The sequence below is a fragment of the Chiloscyllium plagiosum genome, chromosome 3 (genome assembly GCF_004010195.1).
Source record: "Chiloscyllium plagiosum isolate BGI_BamShark_2017 chromosome 3, ASM401019v2, whole genome shotgun sequence".
Lineage (NCBI taxonomy): Eukaryota > Metazoa > Chordata > Chondrichthyes > Orectolobiformes > Hemiscylliidae > Chiloscyllium > Chiloscyllium plagiosum.
The window spans coordinates 53,275,557-53,294,891 of record NC_057712.1 but is presented as its reverse complement, the minus strand read 5'-3'; the positions used below and the strand labels follow the sequence as shown (position 1 = coordinate 53,294,891).

The 19,335-nt window shown below is 43.6% G+C and overlaps 1 protein-coding gene across 1 annotated transcript in view; it reads left to right on the top strand.

The window, feature by feature from the left end:
* slc30a2 (solute carrier family 30 member 2) overlaps positions 1 to 19,335 on the top strand; it is a 137,020-nt gene that overhangs the window by 103,288 nt on the left and 14,397 nt on the right. The window contains exon 4 of the mRNA XM_043682126.1: positions 18,099 to 18,252. Coding sequence (XP_043538061.1) covers positions 18,099 to 18,252 — 154 coding nt within the window. The remainder of the gene's footprint in view (positions 1 to 18,098; positions 18,253 to 19,335) is intronic.

The window sequence follows — 19,335 nt, the reverse complement described above, 5'->3', positions numbered from 1 at the left end:
CCCAAGTCCCTCCTCCCTATCTTTTATCTTAGCCTGCTGGACCAACTTTCCTCATTCCTGAAGAAGGGCTAATGCCCGAAACGTCGATTCTCCTGTTCCCTAGATGCTGCCTGACCTGCTGCGCTTTTCCAGCAACACATTTCCATCTAACATAACTATATGCCAACTGTTCATTTCGAACTGAATTTGATTGAGAATTAATGCTTTTGATTTGATATTGTCACATGTACTGAGTTACAGTGAAAAATATTGTTTTGCATCTCAGACAAATCATATCATACGTAAGTACATCAAGGTAATAGAACAGAATGCAGAATATAGCTTATGGATGTGTTACAGCTACAGAGAAGGTGCAGAGAAAGATCAACATATGTGAGGTCTATTCATAAATCTGGTAACAGCAGGGAAAAGGTTCCTCTTGAATCTGTGGTAGATGTTTTCAAACTTTGTATCTTCTGCCCAATGAAAGAGGGTGCAAGAGAGTATAACTAGAGTGGGATTGGTCTTTGGTTACGTTGGCTGTTTTCCCGAGGCAGAGGGAAGTATAGACAGTCAATGAAAGGAAGACTGGTGTGCATGTGGAATGGGCTGCATTCACAATTTTGTAATTTATAGTGATGTTGGGCACAGCCACTGTCATATCATGCTGTGATGCATCCAGATGGGATTCAACCATGGGTTCAACCATGAAAACTAGTAAAAATCATTAGATGTGCCAAGTTTTCTTAGTCTTGTGATGAAGTACAGGCATTGGTGTGGTTTTCTGACTGTTGCATTGACGTGGATAGACTGGGAAATATTGTTGGTAATATTTAATTCGAGGAACTTGAAGCTCTGGACCATTTCCACTTCAACGCCATTAACACAGACAGGGTTATGTCCTTCACTCTGCTTCCTAAAGTTGACTTTGCTGATGTTAAGAGAGCGATTGTTGTCATTACATCATGGCAGTAAGCTATCACTTCCTGTACTCTGTTATATTTTGGATCTGACACACAACAGTGCTGTTATCAGCAAACTTGTAAATGAAATTAGAGTTGAATTTGGCTACATCATTGTAAAGGGTATAGAAAGGAGCTGAGTATGCAGCCTTGCTAGGCCCTGGTGTTGAGGATCATTGTGAAGAAGGTGTTGTTGCCTATCCTTATTGATTGCCAATCTGCAGGTCAGGAAGTCACGGGTCCAGTTGCAGAGGGGTGAGCAATTGTGGTGTTGAAGGTGGATCTAAAGTCAATAAAATGAGTCTGACATAGATATCCTTGTTATCTCGATGTTCCAGAGGTGAGTGTAGGGGCAGGGAGATGGTGTCTGCCATGGAACTATTGTGACGGTAGACGAATTGTAACGGATCAATGCAATCTGAGATGCTGGAATTGATGGGTACCATTACAATTGATGGGTCAAAGCACTTCATAATGATGGATGTCAGAGCCACTGGTCATTAAGACACCTGGCCTGATTTTTCTTTTGCACCAGGATGATAGTGGTCATCTTGAAGCAGGTGGGAACCTCACATTGGAGTAAGGGGAAATTAAAGATATCTGCAAATACTCCTGCCTGCTGGTCCACGCAGGATCTGAGTGCATGGCTCGGGACTCCATCTAGGCGACTCATTGTCTGTGCATTCCCTCTCACGAAGGCCAATTTGATGTATGTGGTGGTGACTACGGGTACAGGTGCACTCAATGCTGTCGGGCAGGTGACATCATTTCACTGACCTGTTCAAAACGAGCATAGAATGTTTTGATCTTATCTGGGAGGAATGCATTGTTGCCGACGATTCTACTGAACTTTGATTTGTACTTGCCACAGTCGATTTGTGTTTGTACGGTTCATCTGGGACCCTAGTTTAGCCTGGTATTGTCTCTTGGCATCTCTGATGGCTCTGTGAAGATCATACTTAGATCTCCTGTATAGGTCAGGGTCACCCAACTTGAACACCTCAAAACTGGACTTCAGTAGGGAGTGGATCTCCCAGTTCATCAATGGTTTCCAGTTGGGAAACATTTGGATTAACCACTTGGCTTGCAGTCCTCTACACACTTACTGATGATGTCAACGACAGTAGTGGCATACTCATTTAGATGCGCTGCTGAGTTCTTGAATATGGACCAGTCTACCAACTCCAAGCAGTCACGTAGGAGCTCATCCATTACCTCAGACCTGCATTATATGACTGACTTTCATCGATACTTACACCTGGACTGCTCAGGCTAGCAAACATTGCACCACCACATCCATACCAGGTTCATGCAGTATTTGGAGAGTACAACTGTTACATCAGCAAACAAAATGCCAATTCATAGAAAATAGAACTATGCAACACAGGAATGGGCCCATTGGCCCACAATTTTGTGCTGAACATGACGCCAAATTGAATTGATCCCTTCTCCCTGTCCTTGGTCCATATCCCTCCGTTCCATGCATATTCATGTGCTTATCTAAAAATCTCTTCGATGCCCCAATCATATCTGCCTCCAAGCAAAAATTCCCTTTTTTATCGTTCAATAGTCTTACCTTCTCCCTAGTTATCTTCTTGTTTTTAATGTATGTATAAAATGCCTTGGGATTCTCTTTAACCCTACTTGTTAAAGTCATTTCATGGCTTCTTCTCACTCTCCTAATTCCCTGTTTGAGTTCTTTCCTGCTTTCTTTATATTCCTCACTGGCTCTGTCTGAATTTAGCTTCATGAATTTTACGTATGCTTCTTTTTCCCTTTAAATTCACAACCTCCCTCATTATCCAAGCGTCCCCTACCTTGCCATCCTTTATCCTTCCTCCTTATTGGAAATGCCAGTCCTTTATTAGATTTTTTAGATTTTATTAGATTACTTACAGTGTGGAAACAGGCCCTTCGGCCCAACAAGTCCATACCGACCCGCCGAAGCACAACCCACCCAAACACTCATCAGCAGGTCTTGAAACAATTTTCACATGTCAAATGTTGATTTGCCTAATAACAGCTCCTCCCAATGAACACTCCTTGACTCCTGCCTAATACTCATGTAATTTGCCTACCCCCAATTTAGTACCTTCGCACAAGGTCCAGTCTTATCTTCATTCATAGCCACAGAACCATAGAACAGTATGGGGCCTTCAGTCCCTGATGTTGTGCAGACCTTTTATCCTACTCTGAAATCAGACTAACTTACTTATGCTTCATTGTGCAAACTTCCATGTGCCTATCCAAGAATCGCTTAAATGACCCTAATGTATCTGACTCTACTACCACTGCTAGCAGTGCATTCCATGCACTAACCACTCTGAATAAAGAACCTATCTCTGAAATCTCCCCTAAACCTTCCTCCAATCACCTGGCTACTGCTGTTATGCTCCCCAGAGAGCATTACCACCCCCTAACTGTATCCAAAATGGTATACTGTTAGAGAGGGGAATAGCCATGGGGGACTCCTGCACCACCTGCCTGCTTCTCCTGATGGTCAGCTATCTACCTGACTGAACCAGTGGTGTGACTACCTCCCTCTAACTCGTGTCTATCACACTCTCTGCCTCCTGTCTGCTCCTCAGGGTGTCCAACTGCTGCTCCAACCGAACGATGCCCTTTTGAGGAGCTGCAGCTGGTCACACTTCCTGATCTCCCATATCTGGCAGGAGGAGCTCGCCACTGCCCTAATTGCCATCTCTACCCCTTTTACACTAAGAAAGATAAAAGAATTTACCTTGCCTTTACCTTGCTTGTCTCACTGTCTGAAGCCCAGCATTCATCTACATCCGCATTTACACCAATTGATGCATTAACTTGTTAGAGTCATAGAGGTGTATAGCACGTATAGCACCCTTCGGTCCAACTCATCCATGCCGACAAGATGTCGCAACCCAATCTAGTCCCACCTGCCAGCACCCGGCCCGTATCCCTCCAAACCCTTCCTATTCAGATACCCATCCAGATGCCTTTTAAATGTTGCTATTGTACTAGTCTCCACCACTTCCTCTCGCAGCTCATTCTATACACGTGCCACCCTCTGCGTGAAAAGTTGCCCCTTACGTCTTTTATATCTTTCACCTCTCACCCAAAACCTATGCCCTCTAGTTCTGGACTCACCTACCCCAGGGGAAAAAAAACTTTGTCTATTTGTCCTATCCATGCCCAGCATGATTTTATAAACCTCCAGAAGGTCACCCCTCAGCCTCCGACGCTCCAGGGAAAACAGCCCCAGCCTGTTCACCCTCTCTCTGTAGCTCAAATACTCCAACCCTGGCAACATCCTTGTTAATGTTTTCTGAACCTTTTCAAGTTTGACAACATCTTTCCGACGGGAAGGAGATCAGAATTGCACGCAACATGGCCTCCCAACTCCTGTACTCCATACTCTGACCAATAAAGGAAAGGATACCAAACACCACCTTCCCTATCCTATCTACCTGCGACTCCACTTTCAAGAAACTATGAACCTGCATTCCAAGGTCTCTTTGTTCAGAAACCTCTGAGAACCTTATCATTAAGTGTTTAAGTCCTGCTAAGATTTGGTTTTCCTAAAATGCAACACCTCACCTCAAATTAAACTCCATCTGCCACTTCTCAACTCATTGGCCCATGTGATCAAGATCCCGTTGTAATCTGAGGTAACCTTCTTCGCTGTCCACTACACCTCCAATTTTGTGTCATCTGAAAACTTATTAACTATACCTCCTATGCTCACATCCAACCTCCAGTCTTCCAGCACCTCACCTGTGGCTATCGATGATACAAATATCTCAGTAAGAGGCCCAGCAGTCACTTCTCTAGCTTCCCACAGAATTCTAGGGTACACCTGATCAGGTCCTGGGGATTTATCCACTCTTATTCGTTTCAAGACATCCAGCACTTCCTCCTCTCTAAATGGACATTTTTCAAGATGTCACCATCTATTTTCCTACATTCCGTATCTTCTATGTCCTTTTCCATACTAATGCAAAGTACTCATTTGGTATCATCCCCCATCTCCTGCGGCTCCACACATAGGCCGCCTTGCTGATCTTTGAGGGGCCCTATTCTCTCCCTCATTACCGGTTTGTCCTTAATGTATTTGTAAAAACGCTTTTGCTTAACTCTATTTGCCAAAGCTATCTCGTGCCCTTTTTGCCCTCCTGATTTCCCTCTTAAGTATACTCCTACTGCCTTTATACTCTTCTCAGGAATCACTCAATCTATCCTGTCTATACCAGACATATGCTTCCTTCTTTTTCTCAACTAAACCCTCAATTTCTTTTGTCATCCAGCATTCGCTATACCTACCAGCCTTTCCTTTCACCCTGACAGGAATATACTTTCTCCGGATTCTCGTTATCTCTGTTTTTATGAAGGCTTCCCATTTTCCAGCCATCCCTTTACCTGCGAACTTCTGCGCCCAATCAGCTTTTGAAAGTTCTTGCGTAATGCCATCAAAATTGGCCTTTCTCCAATTTAGAACTTCAACTTTTAGATCTGGTCTATTCTTTTCCATCATTATTTTAAAACAAACAGAATTATGGTTGCTGGCCCCAAAGTACTCCCCCACTGACACCTCAGTCACCTGCCCTTATTTCCCAAGAATTGGTCACGTTTTGCACCTTCTCTAGTAGATACATCCCACATACTGAATCAGAAAATTTTCTTGTAAACACCTAACAAATTCCTCTCCATCTAAACCTTTAACACTATGGCAGTCCCAGTCTATGTTTGGAAAGTTAAAATCCCCAACCATGGGGATCCAAGGTGGCGGCAATCTAAGAAGACCGCACTGCACAGCTCTGCATCGCAGCACAAGCGAGACAAAGCTTTAACCTGCCCAACCCAGGCCATCACGATATCCTGGGACTCCAAAAGATCTTGGATTCCCAAGAAATTTCTAAAAATTAACTTACCTGTGTTTCTAGCCATCCAGAGATACCGAAAAAGGGAGCAGGAGCATCTGCGGCCACATCTGCAGTTCAGGCTGCAGGATCCTCAGAGTCGATTCCTTTCCAGGCCCTGGTGAATGAGCTCGTGAAATCTCGCGAGATGCTGGGGAAACAGATTGAAGAGAAGCTGGCTCCAATCTCTCTCATGCTGCAGAAGCATGAGCAGTAGCTGGGAGACCTGGAGAAGAGGACGGATGAGATGGAGCACAGGGTCACAGTGGTGGAAGCTGATAGCAGTTCATCCAGTAATAGGATCCAAGCCCTGGGGATGCAGGTCGGTAACTTGCACGACCAAGTGGATGATCTTGAGAACAGGGGCAGAAGAAAAAACATTTGGATTATCAGTTTGCCTGAGCGTAAGGAAGGTGAGCAGCCTGTGGAATTTGTTGAGGACTGGCTGCCAAAATTCCTTGACTTAGAAGCTGGCATGAGAGGACTGAAGATAGAGAGTTATCACCTGGTCTGGGTCAATGTCCTCGACCTCTCCTGGTTCAATCATTGCTGGGACAAAGAGACAGTCATGGAGGCTTCCAGAGTCCAAGGCCCTAATTTAGGAGGGCTCTAAGATCATGTTCTTCCAGGACTTCTCAGTGGCAGTGATCCAGAAACGAAAATCTTACGATTATGTCAAGAGAAGACTGAGGGAGCTTGGGATTCAGTACTCAGGGGTACTCGGCGGTGCTTTGGTTCACCTTAAATGGATCCATATATCTCTTTGACACATCAGAAAAGGCAAGAGATTTTGTGGACAAACTAACCTAATTTGAACAATTTTAGTATGTATAAATAGTGTTGTTTGGGTATGTCTTTATCATTCTGTAAAAGAAACGGAGGAAGTCCGGTTGGAGCTTTATCTTTTTTTTCCCTCTATCGATGATAATTTGGTTTAAACTATACTTGGCTGCAGTTGAGATGTATATTTTCAATTTCTAAGGATATACCGAAACTTGGGTGAGCTATTTATTCTGCTTTTTCTTAAAAAAAAAATGTTTACTCTTATCTGCTTGTGTTTGCAGTGCGGCTTTAGCTAGAAGAAGTCAAGGTGATTGGGATGGTTAGATGCCTACTTATGGGCAGTTTGGGATGGGTAGTTGCCCCTTTGGGGCAGGGGATAAGTTCCCCTACTCAACCCTGTTGGTGCTTTATATGTTGGTTTGTTTTTGTTGTTTTTAATTCTCAATGGTTTTGTAATATTACCATCTCTGATCATGCTCCAGTGTACCTTATGGTTAAGATTAAGGATGTTACAGTGAGTTTGAGGTATTGGTGAATGGGTCCCTTTATCTTCAAGGATAATAAGTTTATGGAGTATTTCTCTAGGGAATTTCGGGCATTCCTAGACATCAACAGAGGCTCGGTTGATAGCTCATCTGTTCTCTGGGAAACTGCCAAAGCCTATGCTAGAGGGTTAGTTATTTCATATTCCACCAGTAGGAAGCAGCAGAAGGGTGAGCAGCAACATCTCCTTGAAGCATGGTTGAAGGCAGCCAAGAAGGCCTACTTTGACAGACCCTCATGGTCAAACTACATAGGATTACAGCGTTGCGGTCTGCATTGAATTCCATGCCCACACAGATGGCAAAGAAGAAGCTGGCTTTTGTAAAGCAAAGGTTATACGAGCATGGTGACAAGCCAGGTAAATATTTAGCGCATCTCACCAGAAAAGGAGTGTCCCACAAGCCATTATGGCGATTAGGGAAGGGTCTGGGAACCTAACATATGATTCTAAAAAGACTAACATGGCGTTCCAGAGATTTTACTCTAAGTGGGATATGCAGGTCTTTGGACTCCTCCATCGTCAGACCACAACAAAACGACGGTTGGAGGAAGAACGCCTCATCTTCCGCCTAGGAACCCTCCAACCACAAGGGATGAACTCTGATTTCACCAGTTTCCTCATTTCCCCTCCCCCCACCCTGTCTCAGTCAAATCCTTCGAATTCAGCACCGCCTTCCTAACCTGCAATCTTCTTCCCGACCTCTCCGCCCCCACCCCAGTCTGACCTTTCACCCTCACCTTGACCTCTTTCCACCTATCACATTTCCGACACCCCTCCCCCAAGTCCCTCCTCCCTACTCCCTACCTTGCCTGCTGGACAAACTTTCCTCATTCCTGAAGAAGGGCTTATGCCCGAAACGTCGATTCTCCTGTTCCCTGGATGCTGCCTGACCTGCTGCGCTTTTCCAGCAACACATTTCCTACTCTAAGTTATACCAATCTGAGGATTGTGAGGTGGGGCAGGCCAAAATGGAATATTTTTTAGGGATCTGAAGCTCCCAGGTGTGACTCCCGAACAACAGTCCTTTCTCAATGCCCTGTTATCAGAGCAAGAAATGCAGGAAACTGTGAGGCAGCTTCAGAGTGGAAAGGCGCCCGGTTCTGACGGACTTCCCAGTGAATTCTATAAGGAATTTATAAGTATACTGTCAGGCCCAATGCTCAATATGTTTAATGATTCATACAGTCATGATTGTCTCCCACCATCTCTGAGAGAAGCCCATATTTCACTTATCCTTAAAAAAAAAAGGGAAGGACCTGGAAGATTGTGCTTCGTACAGGCCCATATCTCTCTTAAATGTGGACTTTAAAATCCTCTCTAAGGCTCTCACATTAAGGCTGGAGACTGTGTTACCTTCTATTATTAAAGAGGATCAGACGGGCTTCATAAAAGGTCGCAGATCCTCCAATAATCTTAGCAGGCTGCTAAATGTAATTCAAGCATGCCAATAACAGTCAATACAGGGAATTGTGATTTCTCTAGAAGCAGAGAAGGCATTTGACTGAGTTGAGTGGCCGCATCTTTTCTATACTCTAGAGTGGTTTGGTTTGGGCAAAGTCTTCATAAGATGGGCAAAGGTTCTCTATGGTGGACCTCTCGCAGCGGTCATCACCAACGGGGTATGATCAAGTAATTTTAATATTTTTAGGGGCAGCTGGCAGGGCTGTCCCCTTTCACCATTGCTTGTTACGTTGGTGATTGAACCATTGGCGGAGGCCATTCGTGGGGATCCCAATATATTCGCTCCAGAAGTGGGGTCAAACTTACATAAGATTTTGTTGTATGCAGACGATGGTCCTAATTGTTTTGGCAAATCCAGCAGTTTCAGCGCCTCGTCTGACATAATGCATGTTTGGCGCTTTTTCGGTGTACAAGATTAATTTTGTGAAATCAGAGGCTATGCTTATGGATGGTCTTATGAAGCCGCTAGCTCTTAAGTGCGACTATAGATTCCCATTTAGGCGGTCACGAGGGATTTTGTGTATTTGGGCATATTCATTACTCCAGTTCTGTATCAGCTGTGCAAAGCCAATTTTATCCAAATATTTGAAAAAACTTAAACAAGATCTTCAAAGATGGGAGGCACTTCCAGTCTCGTGGTTGAGTCGGATAGCGCTTATTAAGATGAATATTCTCCCTGTTTGCTATACCCTATATGGATGCTCAACCTGATTTTCAATAAGCAAACATTCTGGATGTTGACTGGCTGGTTCAGCTCCTTTTATTTGGCATCGTCGGCGGTCCCTCATTCAATTTGTGGGCGGCACGGTGGCACAGTGGTTAGCACTGCTGCCTCACAGCGCCTGAGACCTGGGTTCAATTCCCGACTCAGGCGACTGACTGTGTGGAGTTTGCACGTTCTCCCCGTGTCTGCGTGGGTTTCCTCCGGGTGCTCCGGTTTCCTCCCACAGTCCAAAGATGTGCAGGGTCAGGTGAATTGGCCATACTAAATTGCCCGTAGTGCTAGGTAAGGGGTAAATGTAGGGGTATGGATGGGTTTCGCTTCGGTGGGTCGGTGTGGACTTGTTGGGCCGAAGGGCCTGTTTCCACACTGTAATGTAATCTAAAAAATTAGCCAAACTGCAACTGCCTCACAGATTGGGGGGAGTGGATCTTCCGGACATTAAAAATTAAGCTCGCTTTTGTCCTACGTGAGTGATTGATTGGGTTTGTGGAGATACGCTTTCAATATGGCTACATATAGAAGCCTCCCAGGCATGGTGTCCCCTTACCAGTTTGCTGTTTTTGGACAAAATGAGGACAGTTAGGGAATATTGTCATAACCCAATAGTCATTAGTACTGTTAAAGCATGAAGGGCAATTCGGCAGAGGGAAGGCAATATTGGCAAAACATCTTTGTTTACACCTTTAGTGACCATGTCTAGCAACCAGAGATGCTAGACTCCGGATTTAAATGTTGGGCAGCTAGGGGTGTGTCATGCATGAGCGATTTATTTGAGAGAGATGTAATGATGTCCTTCGATCAGTTAGCTATCTAATCAGTATCAGCTATCTAGTAGAGACCTCTTTTTTTCAAGTTAGGGATTTTATTCGAGAAAAGACCACACTTTTGACTGATCCCTACAAATTCAACATAGAGAGAGGGGTGATAAGTGGTAAGAGTACACTTTCTGCCAATATTTTATGTCATCAATTGGGGGGCGACCCCCTCAGATGAGTTTGATTGACTCTACAGGATGTGGGAGGGAGAACTGGGTGTTGAAGTCTCCTCAAAAGCATGGGAGGATATTTGGGAGAATGCAATGAAGATATCAATTTGTAATAGAACCCATGCTTTACAGTTGAAGATTCTCCACAGGGTCCACTTGGCTCCGGAACGTTGTCAAAATTTAAACCATGGATATCTTCAGCATGTCCCAAGGGCAAGGTCTGTACGGGCACTCTTACCCATTGTCTCTGGTCTTGCGAAAGGTTTTAAACATATTGGAGTACAGTGGCGGGCGCAATGGAGAGGATTTTGGGTATAAGGGTGGAGACGGACCCTATCTCTCTACTTTTGGGCTTGCCCACTGTATTTCCTGCAGACGCGCATAAGAAAAAACTTTTCACATTTTGTACAAGAAAGAGCATCTTGTTAGGTTGGGTATTCAAACCCCCCCCCCAGGCCTGTTGGGTTGACAGAAGATTGTTATGGAGCATATTCCCTTGGATTTTCTCACAAAAATGTTACACCACAAAACTGAGAATTTTTATAAGACATGGCAACCCTTTTTGGAATACCTTGATACCGATTTATCTGCCACACTAACAAGGGCTTTTATATAGCTGTAACGATTGTGTTTTACGAGTCCAATATCCAGGGAGGAGGAACTGTGAACATATGAGCATTTTGTTTGGCTGGGCTGCATTATTACTATTTATTAGTTTGTTGGTTATTTACTTATTTAGTTAAATAGCCAGTTTGGGTTTTTTTTTATTCTCTACTTTTCTATATATGTTTATACATTTGTACATGAAGGTGGGTTGGGGATTTTTTTTTATTTGGGTTGTTTTTTGTACTGTTTTGAATTGTATTGTTTTGTACTTGTAATATTAAAAAAATCTATTTTTTCAATAAAATTATATATTTTTTAAAATCCCCAACCATAACCACCCTATTATTCTTACAGATAACTGAGATCTCCTTACAAATTTGTTTCTCAATTCCCCTCAATTCCCCTTAGGGGGTCTATAATACAATCCCAATAGGTGATCATCCATTTCTTATTTCTCAGTTCTACCCAAATAACTTCCCTGGATGTATTTCCGGGAATATCCTCCCTCAGTACAGCTGTAATGCTATCTCTTATCAAAAACGCCATTCTTTAAATTCCTTAAACTATAATGCAATCTTTACAAACAGATCAAATATCCCCTTGGCTACAACAAACTTTCTAACAGCCTCTCTCAATCTATTGCTTCTTTTTTTTGCTTGTAGGAGTGTAGAAGCACTTACGGTAAAGGAATGTTTCTGGCTTGCTGTTCCATGACATCGGATTAGATTAGATTCCCTACAGTGTCGAAACAGGTAATTTGGCCAAACAAGTCCACATTGACCATCCGAAGAGTAACCCACCCAGACCCATTTCCCTCTGACTAATGCACCTAACACTATGGGCAACTTAGCATAGCCAATTCACCTGACCTGCACATCTTTGGACTGTGGGAGGAAACAGGACCACCCGGAGGAAACCCACGCAGACACTGGGAGAATGCGCAAACTCCACACAGACAATCGCCCAAGGCTGGAATTGAACCTGGGTCTCTGGTGCTGTGAGGCAGCGGTCCTAACCATGGAGCCTCCGTGCTGCCCTGGGATTCTTCCTCACTCCACTGAGCAGTTGTGGTGACTGAGCAGAGTTCTCCCAATTTTTTTTATTTATTTCAATAATATACTTTTTATTCATCAAAATTATTGTATATATACACATTTCACAAATGTGGATTGGTTCTATTCAGTTGCATATTAAATTAAAAAAAAGACATTGGACTTTGACTCTATCCAACTCTCTTATACATACAATACCAATATTTACATGTATTGAGACTACTAGAAGGGTCTGATAACGAAACAGATCCCCGTTTACCTTCAGCAGAAAGACCTCAGACAATGGTCTTTCCCCGCTGTGCCTTGGTGGTGGCTGCCCCAAGCTTTAGTGCATCCCTAGTACGCAGTATTGGACCTTGGAATGTGCCAGTCTTCAACGGTCAGTTGGGGTCAACTCCTCGTTCTGTAAGGCCAACAAGTTTTAGGCACATCAAAAAGCATCTTTCGCCAAGTTGATAGTTCTTTTGCTGCATTTTATGTTTGTCTCGGTGTGCACCTTGAAGACCAGACTGAGTTGCTTGGAATGAACATTGACACAAACCACTGCATATTTCTCCAGACTTCCTTTACAAAGGCACGTTCGAGAAAGAAATGTGAGACAGTCTCAACCTCCCCCCCAGCCACTCAGAGGACAATGTAGAGTGGCACAAACTGACCAAGTATACATAAAGGATCTCTCAGGTAATGCAGTTAGCACCAGCCAAGCAATGTCCTGGTGCTTGTTAGAAAGTTCTAGTAATGAGGCATTCTGCTAACTAACTTCGACAGTCAGCTCAGGGAACCAGGTGACAGGATCCACCCTCTCCTTTTCCCTCAGGGTCTCAAGGACGCTACTTGCTGACCATTCCTGATGAACTGGTGGTCAAAGATGTTTCTCTTTACAAATTCCTGTACGAAGGACAAGTGATATGGAATAGTCCAACTACTTGGAATGTTCTGCAGCAGTGAAGCCAGTCCCATCCTTTGCAACAACAAGGACAGGTAGAACTTTAGCTTCTATGTTCCCTTGTCGGCTAGCTGGTTGTCCTTCAGGAAGCAATAGTCAGAAGAACAACAGCTTGACATAAATGGTTCTGACCCAGAACATGCAGGAAGCAAATAGGAAATCTACCTTGAGTAGATAGACTTGTTTGGCCGCGACCAGGTGGACATGTGCTGCATTGTGCAGCTTGGCAACTGTTTCCATCAGGAATCCAATTTGCTTTCAGCTATTCTAGATCATCCATCTGTATCGATGATACGGTTGAAGTCTCCAGCCAGAATGACCAGCCCGGACATTGCCAGCGCAATGGGACCTGTTGTAGGATGGCCAGTTGCTCACTCTTTACTGTTGGGGTGCATATGTTAGTTAGTCTTAGGGACCATTTCTGTATGTGACACCTGCTATGAGGAGGTGCCTGCCCAGCACCACCTCAACTTCGGAGAGAAGTTGCCTCCTTGCAGCAGAATACCCAGGCCGGAGGAATTGTCTCCCCCTGACCAAATTGAAGGCCCATGGGTCCGTAAGCTTGATTACCTCCTGTAGCTGCTGAGGTGCAGTATTCCCCACTCCTGCAGGAACAGGTTTTGACATTTAGCCAGGTAAGCCAATCTGGAAACCCATCATGTAGTAGATTAAACTCTATGCATGTTAATACTTGCAATTCTAACATTTATTTTATTTTATTTTAGATTAGATTACCTACAGTATGGAAACAGGCCATTTGGCCCAACAAGTCCACACTGACCCTCCGTAGAGCAACCCACCCAATCCACTCCCCCATCCCATATTTACCCCTAACTAATGTACTTAACACTATGGGCAATTTAGCATGACCAATTCACCTGATCCGCACATCTTTGGATTGTGGTAGGAAACCCGAGCACCCAGAAGAAACCCACGCAGGCACGGGAAGAATGTGCGAACTCCTCATAGGCAGTGACCTATTTTAAAAGTTCATCGAATTACCCAATATCCATTCACCCCCACTGGTGGACTTCTGGTATGAGTGAACTGTTGGACTCTCTCCACACTGAGGTAGTTCTCCTGTTTGTCTCTGGAAGGATTGCCCTGCTCCAGCATTGTCAGAGTGAGAACGAAGCCAGCAGGGTCCAGTTCTGAGTCTGACAGAGGGACTGTTAGAGTGTTGCTGCTCCCGGTTGCCCAGAGTTGTGGTGTGGTTGGTAACCTATATTCTTGATGGCTGGAGGTTAGGCTGACTGGGCCCCTTGGGAGGCCCAGCGTTTCCAAGTTGGGGGTCCTCCTCTCCTTCTCCCTGTGGTGCTATGCCTCTTTATTTGTTGATGGCTATCCATCTGCATGTCTTCGTCATCAGTAGGGCTGCTGGTGTCTCCATCTTGCAGCTGCCTCTTTCCATCAGGCTGTGGGACTTTGGGGGCCTGACATGTTTTCCTTTTCTGTTGTTTCTCACTGATAGCCACTCCCCTGCTTCCTTGGTTTCCTCCTCCTTCATTGACTCCGCTGTACAGGTGGAGGTTGGGCTGGTTGATGTGCCTCCATGTGTTTTAAAAAAAATTCTCAAGGTCAAGGACCAGGCTCGCAGGAAAGTAGTCTGACACAGAACAAACAGCCAAGAGGCGAGTCTGCTAGAATATAAGTGTTTTATTCCCCGCAGCGTCGCCACAACCAGGTCTCGTACTTACAACGGGTCTGGTTTATACTCACTCTACGTGTTACCGGAACTGGGAGCCGTCAGTTCTCGTAGAGCGGTTGCCAACAACCCACGCTCGGCGGTTAAACGCAACCCCGGAGCAGACTCTACCGAACTGGAGACTTTTCCAGCTGATATACTCTTTTCCAGATATAAACATTCATGTGAACAGCAGAGCAAGGCTAAAAAACACATTCCATTCTGGTTACATACAGATAAGAAGATTCACACGGGAACGTGTATAATAAGATTCACACGGGACTAAGCGACACCTTCCATTTTCGGTTAGATTCACACATGTATTGGGACACAATTTTAACCCTTTCACCACACCATGCTAGTGACCTTTTCCTCCTCTCTGGCCTGTCTGCCTTCTCGGTCCCCCTCATATCAGTTTTCTTGCTGGGGGTGGCATCTTATTGACCTTTGGGGGTACACTGCTCTTGGACTCCTTTCAGTCCTTAGTCAGGTAGCCCTGCTGTTTTCCGTTCCTGCAGAGAGTTATTTTATGTCATATGCTCTGGCCTCCCACAGATTCGGCACACTTTAGGTTGCCCTGCATACATCAGGTAGCCTCAGCTCCCCCGATTGCAAAGCTGGAGGGTGAGTGGAGATATTCAATGGTATCCACCTTCAGGATCACCTTTCCCTGTTGCTTGCTGGTCCAGATTCCAAAGGGGTCCACTACATTGGTGCTGCCTCCTTCAAACTGCACATATCTTCCCAGGAAGGTCAGGACATCTCCTGCCAGGAGTGGGGGTTATACAACCCAGCGCCTCTGTGCAGGGAGAACAAACAATAGTGCCGCGGACAGGACAGAGAGGGGACCCTCACCTCCTTTCTCTTAGAACACCTTCAGAGACGTCCATTGTTTCACACTCCTGAAGGTCACGTCAAAGTAGCCCTCTCTGGGGAAATCCTGCAGACAGAAAATACCGGCTGCTTCGAACCCACAGCCATCCAGGCAGACTCTCTTCATGAAGAAGATCCTTCCAGTGATCCTTCGTCCACCTTCTTCACAGTCACTTTGAATGTGCTGCAGGCTTGGGGTGTGGGCACTAGCAGAGGCAATAGCTGTGGTTGGCTGGGCAGACACTGAATTGGTGTTAAGCCAAGGCCAGCCTAAGAATTCACCAAATTCAGCTCAGCTCAACCGACAATCTTCCAAGTTCTGCTCACCATCCAGTGACTATCTTCCAGTAATAGAGGTTCTTAGCTCAGACTATGGATCAAGCTATCTCCCCTGCCAGATAGTTCTCCTCAGAAAAGTCTCTCCGTTGACCTCTATTTGGTGCTCTTCCTCCTTGTCGTGGAATGTGTTCTTTCTCACTCTGCTGTTCCTGAATGCTCCTTAGTGAAGTCTCTCTGCTGTCCTCTATTGGATGCTATTCAGACAGATTCAATCAACCACCAAACCATCTTAAATCTAGAAGATCCTTTTGGATAATCTCTGAAATTATCGGCAATCTACCTTCTGCCTAGGTGTAATGCTTAGAAGACTTACGATGATCAAAGGGATTGTATGGTAGTTCAGTGGTTAGCACTGCTGCCTCACAGCACCTGGGACCCAGGTTCGATTCTAGCCTTGGGTGACTGTCTTTGTGGAACTTGCACATTCTTCCCTGTGGGTGTGTGGATTTTCTCTGGTTTCTTCCCATAGTCCAAAGATGTGTAGGTTATGTGATTTGCCCAAGTTAAATTGCCCAGAGTGTCTAGGGATGTGCAGGCTTGCTGGATTAGCAATGGGAAATGTAGGGATAGTTTAGTGGTGGGTCTAGTTGGGAATCTGTTTGGAGGGTTGGCATCGGCTGAATGGCCTGCTTCTGCACTGTAGGGATTCTATGAAATTGCTTCTTTATAAAGGACCTGGCAGAACATCTTGAAGGATCAAACCCCATGTTAAATTTTGGACAACTATCAATGTTTCATAGCCAGTGATGTAAAACACTGCTGATTTTTCCTTAGGTTAGAGATGAAAGTATCTCCATCAAGAAACTGCAAAGCTCCTAATCAGATCCTGGAGCACTTTCGTGAACACTGCACTCATTGGAAATTTCCAGACACTTGAATATCCACATTATTGATGACTGATTCTTTTCTTTCCCATTACTTTATGAAAGAAGACACTAACCACAGAATTCTAAGTTTCTGACCTGCTATTGTAGCCATAATATTTACTTTGGTTCACCCTGTTCTGTTCCTGGTCAATGATGCCCCAAGGTACTAAATTAATGATGATGATGATGCCACTGAATGTCAAGGTGAGTTGATTTGATTCCTCTTCTAATCTAATCTAATCTAATCTAATCTAATCTAATCTCTTATTGGTGATTGTCATTTCCTGCATTGTGTGGGACGTTATTACTTGCCACTTGTCAGCCCAACATAAATATTGCTTTGGTTTAGCTGCATGTGCATATGGGATGTTTCACTCTCTGAGGAATCACAAATGTAGTGCAATCATCAATGAACATCCCCACTTCTGAGCTTTTGATGAGGGGATGGTCACTGATGAAGAAGCTGACGATGATTCAGCACCCTGAGGAACTGCTGCAGAGATGTCCTGGAATGAGATGGTGCACCATCAATAACCACAACCACCTTCCTATGTTCCAGGTATGACTTGAGTCAATAGAGACCTTATCCAGTGCACTCGATTATTTGCTGATATCACATGAAATGAATAAAATTGGCAGAAGACTTGTAATGGGAGAAACCTTAGCAAGAAGCCAAGATGGATAATATAATCAGCATTGCTGGTTGAAAAATATTGCAAAAAGCTTTAGCTACATCTTTTTCACTCTCGTGTTGGGCTCTGCTATCATTTTCGGATGGGATGTTGCAGGATCTTCTTCTTCCCATCAGTTGTTTATTCATAACTGGATATGGTTGGATCACTTAGCTCTGACTATTGCATGCTTTCGCATTTGTTTAGTATCCATGTAGTCCTTTCTTGTAATTTCACCAGGGTTTGGCACCAGGGAATGGTAATTCTACTGACATGACATCTCATTGGCAAAAATCAACTGTTTTTGGGATTTAGAACACACCAATTGAAAAGGTTGTGGAAACTGATCCCATAAATTCCATTAAAATAGTTCTGGACATATACTTGAGAATGAAGAATTAACTGGGTTAAGGACAAAAAGTGAAAATGTGGAATTAAACAGACCTTGTGGACCTAACAGTTTTTTTATATATGTGCTATGATTTTCTATTTCAACAATAATGATTCAAAAAAATGATTAAGTTGACATCATGCTAAAATGGTCTGCCTTTTGGATTTTTATTGTTAAATTTTCAGAATGAAGGTTTCTGAGTCAAACTTCAAGGTGCAATAAATATTTTATAATGCATGTTTTCCCATTTTTTGGCTGGGAATCTGAATGTGGGTACAGTAGGTATCTGTACAATAATTTTAGAAGTGCTTTGCTCTAATTTCTGTTTTCTTTCTCACAGAAATTCTAGGGGCTCTTCTTTCCGTACTATCAATTTGGGCAGTAACAGCTGTATTGGTTTACCTTGCCATCCAGCGACTGATCAGCAAAGACTTTGAGATTGAAAGCCATGTAATGCTTATAACATCCGGGTGTGCAATAGGAGTCAATATCATGTAAGCCATATAAATGCATGTGAACACTTAATCACACAAATAATGTTTGCTTTCAGAATTCCAATAAGATTTACATTAAGTCTTTTACCAGCAGCAATTGAAACCTATGACCAAAAGAGGCCTTGACAAAGTATAATGTCCAGCTGGGGCGTTGAATTAATGAGAATTGATGGTTTCTCAGTTACCAAATTCTCTGGTCAGGGCTGCAATTGGATGAGTTTTGGAATCTAATTGAATCAAAGAACATAGGGATAATTTAGAAAAGGGGAGTTGATGTCAAGATCTGCCACGATTTTACTGAACATCTATGTGGGGGATCACTATAGGGGCCTTTTGGGCAACTTCTGCACTTTCTAAAAATTGAATGGTTCTGTTTTTACATAAACTTATCTTTATATTCATTTCTTTAATCTTTTCTAAAAAACAGATTATGCTTGTGGCTTTTTAAAGACATAAACCAGCTACAAATACATAGAGGCTAACAATATAAAAATAATCAGCTAATAAATATAGCTATTTCCTTGTCTTTTACATGAAGTTGCTGATTCATATTGAAGCATGGTTCCACAGATGTTTAAGACCCCCAGTGCATCACCTTTTCATATGAAACTAAATAATGTTGCAAGTTTATTTCAAAAAGCCTAATTTCTCTGCATGTGACATCCACCTCGTAATTACAGGAATCAGGAATTGGAACCTACTTTACTTTTCCTCTTGTCCTCCTTAGTTTGAAAGGTTGTATCCAGTATTAGTGTTTGTACTGAGATCAACTGAGGTCATCACAGGTCAGGGTGTAACCCACACCTTCATGTCCTTCATATCTCAGTTGAACCCCACATTATGCAAGTTCCTGTAAGGTGTACACATAATGTCCAAATAACTCTCAATTTGATAATGATTTGGTTCTTTAAATGTGAAGCTTGTTGTAACATGCTGCATTATTATCTGTGAGATTGTTTTAGTGTTGATTCCCCAGAAATTATTTGAAGTCTGCTATTTCTAACTTTCTTGGAATTTTTTGCTTACGTTTTCTTGGAATTAGAATAAAAGAACTTTAAAAATATATAAATAATTAGGGAAAGA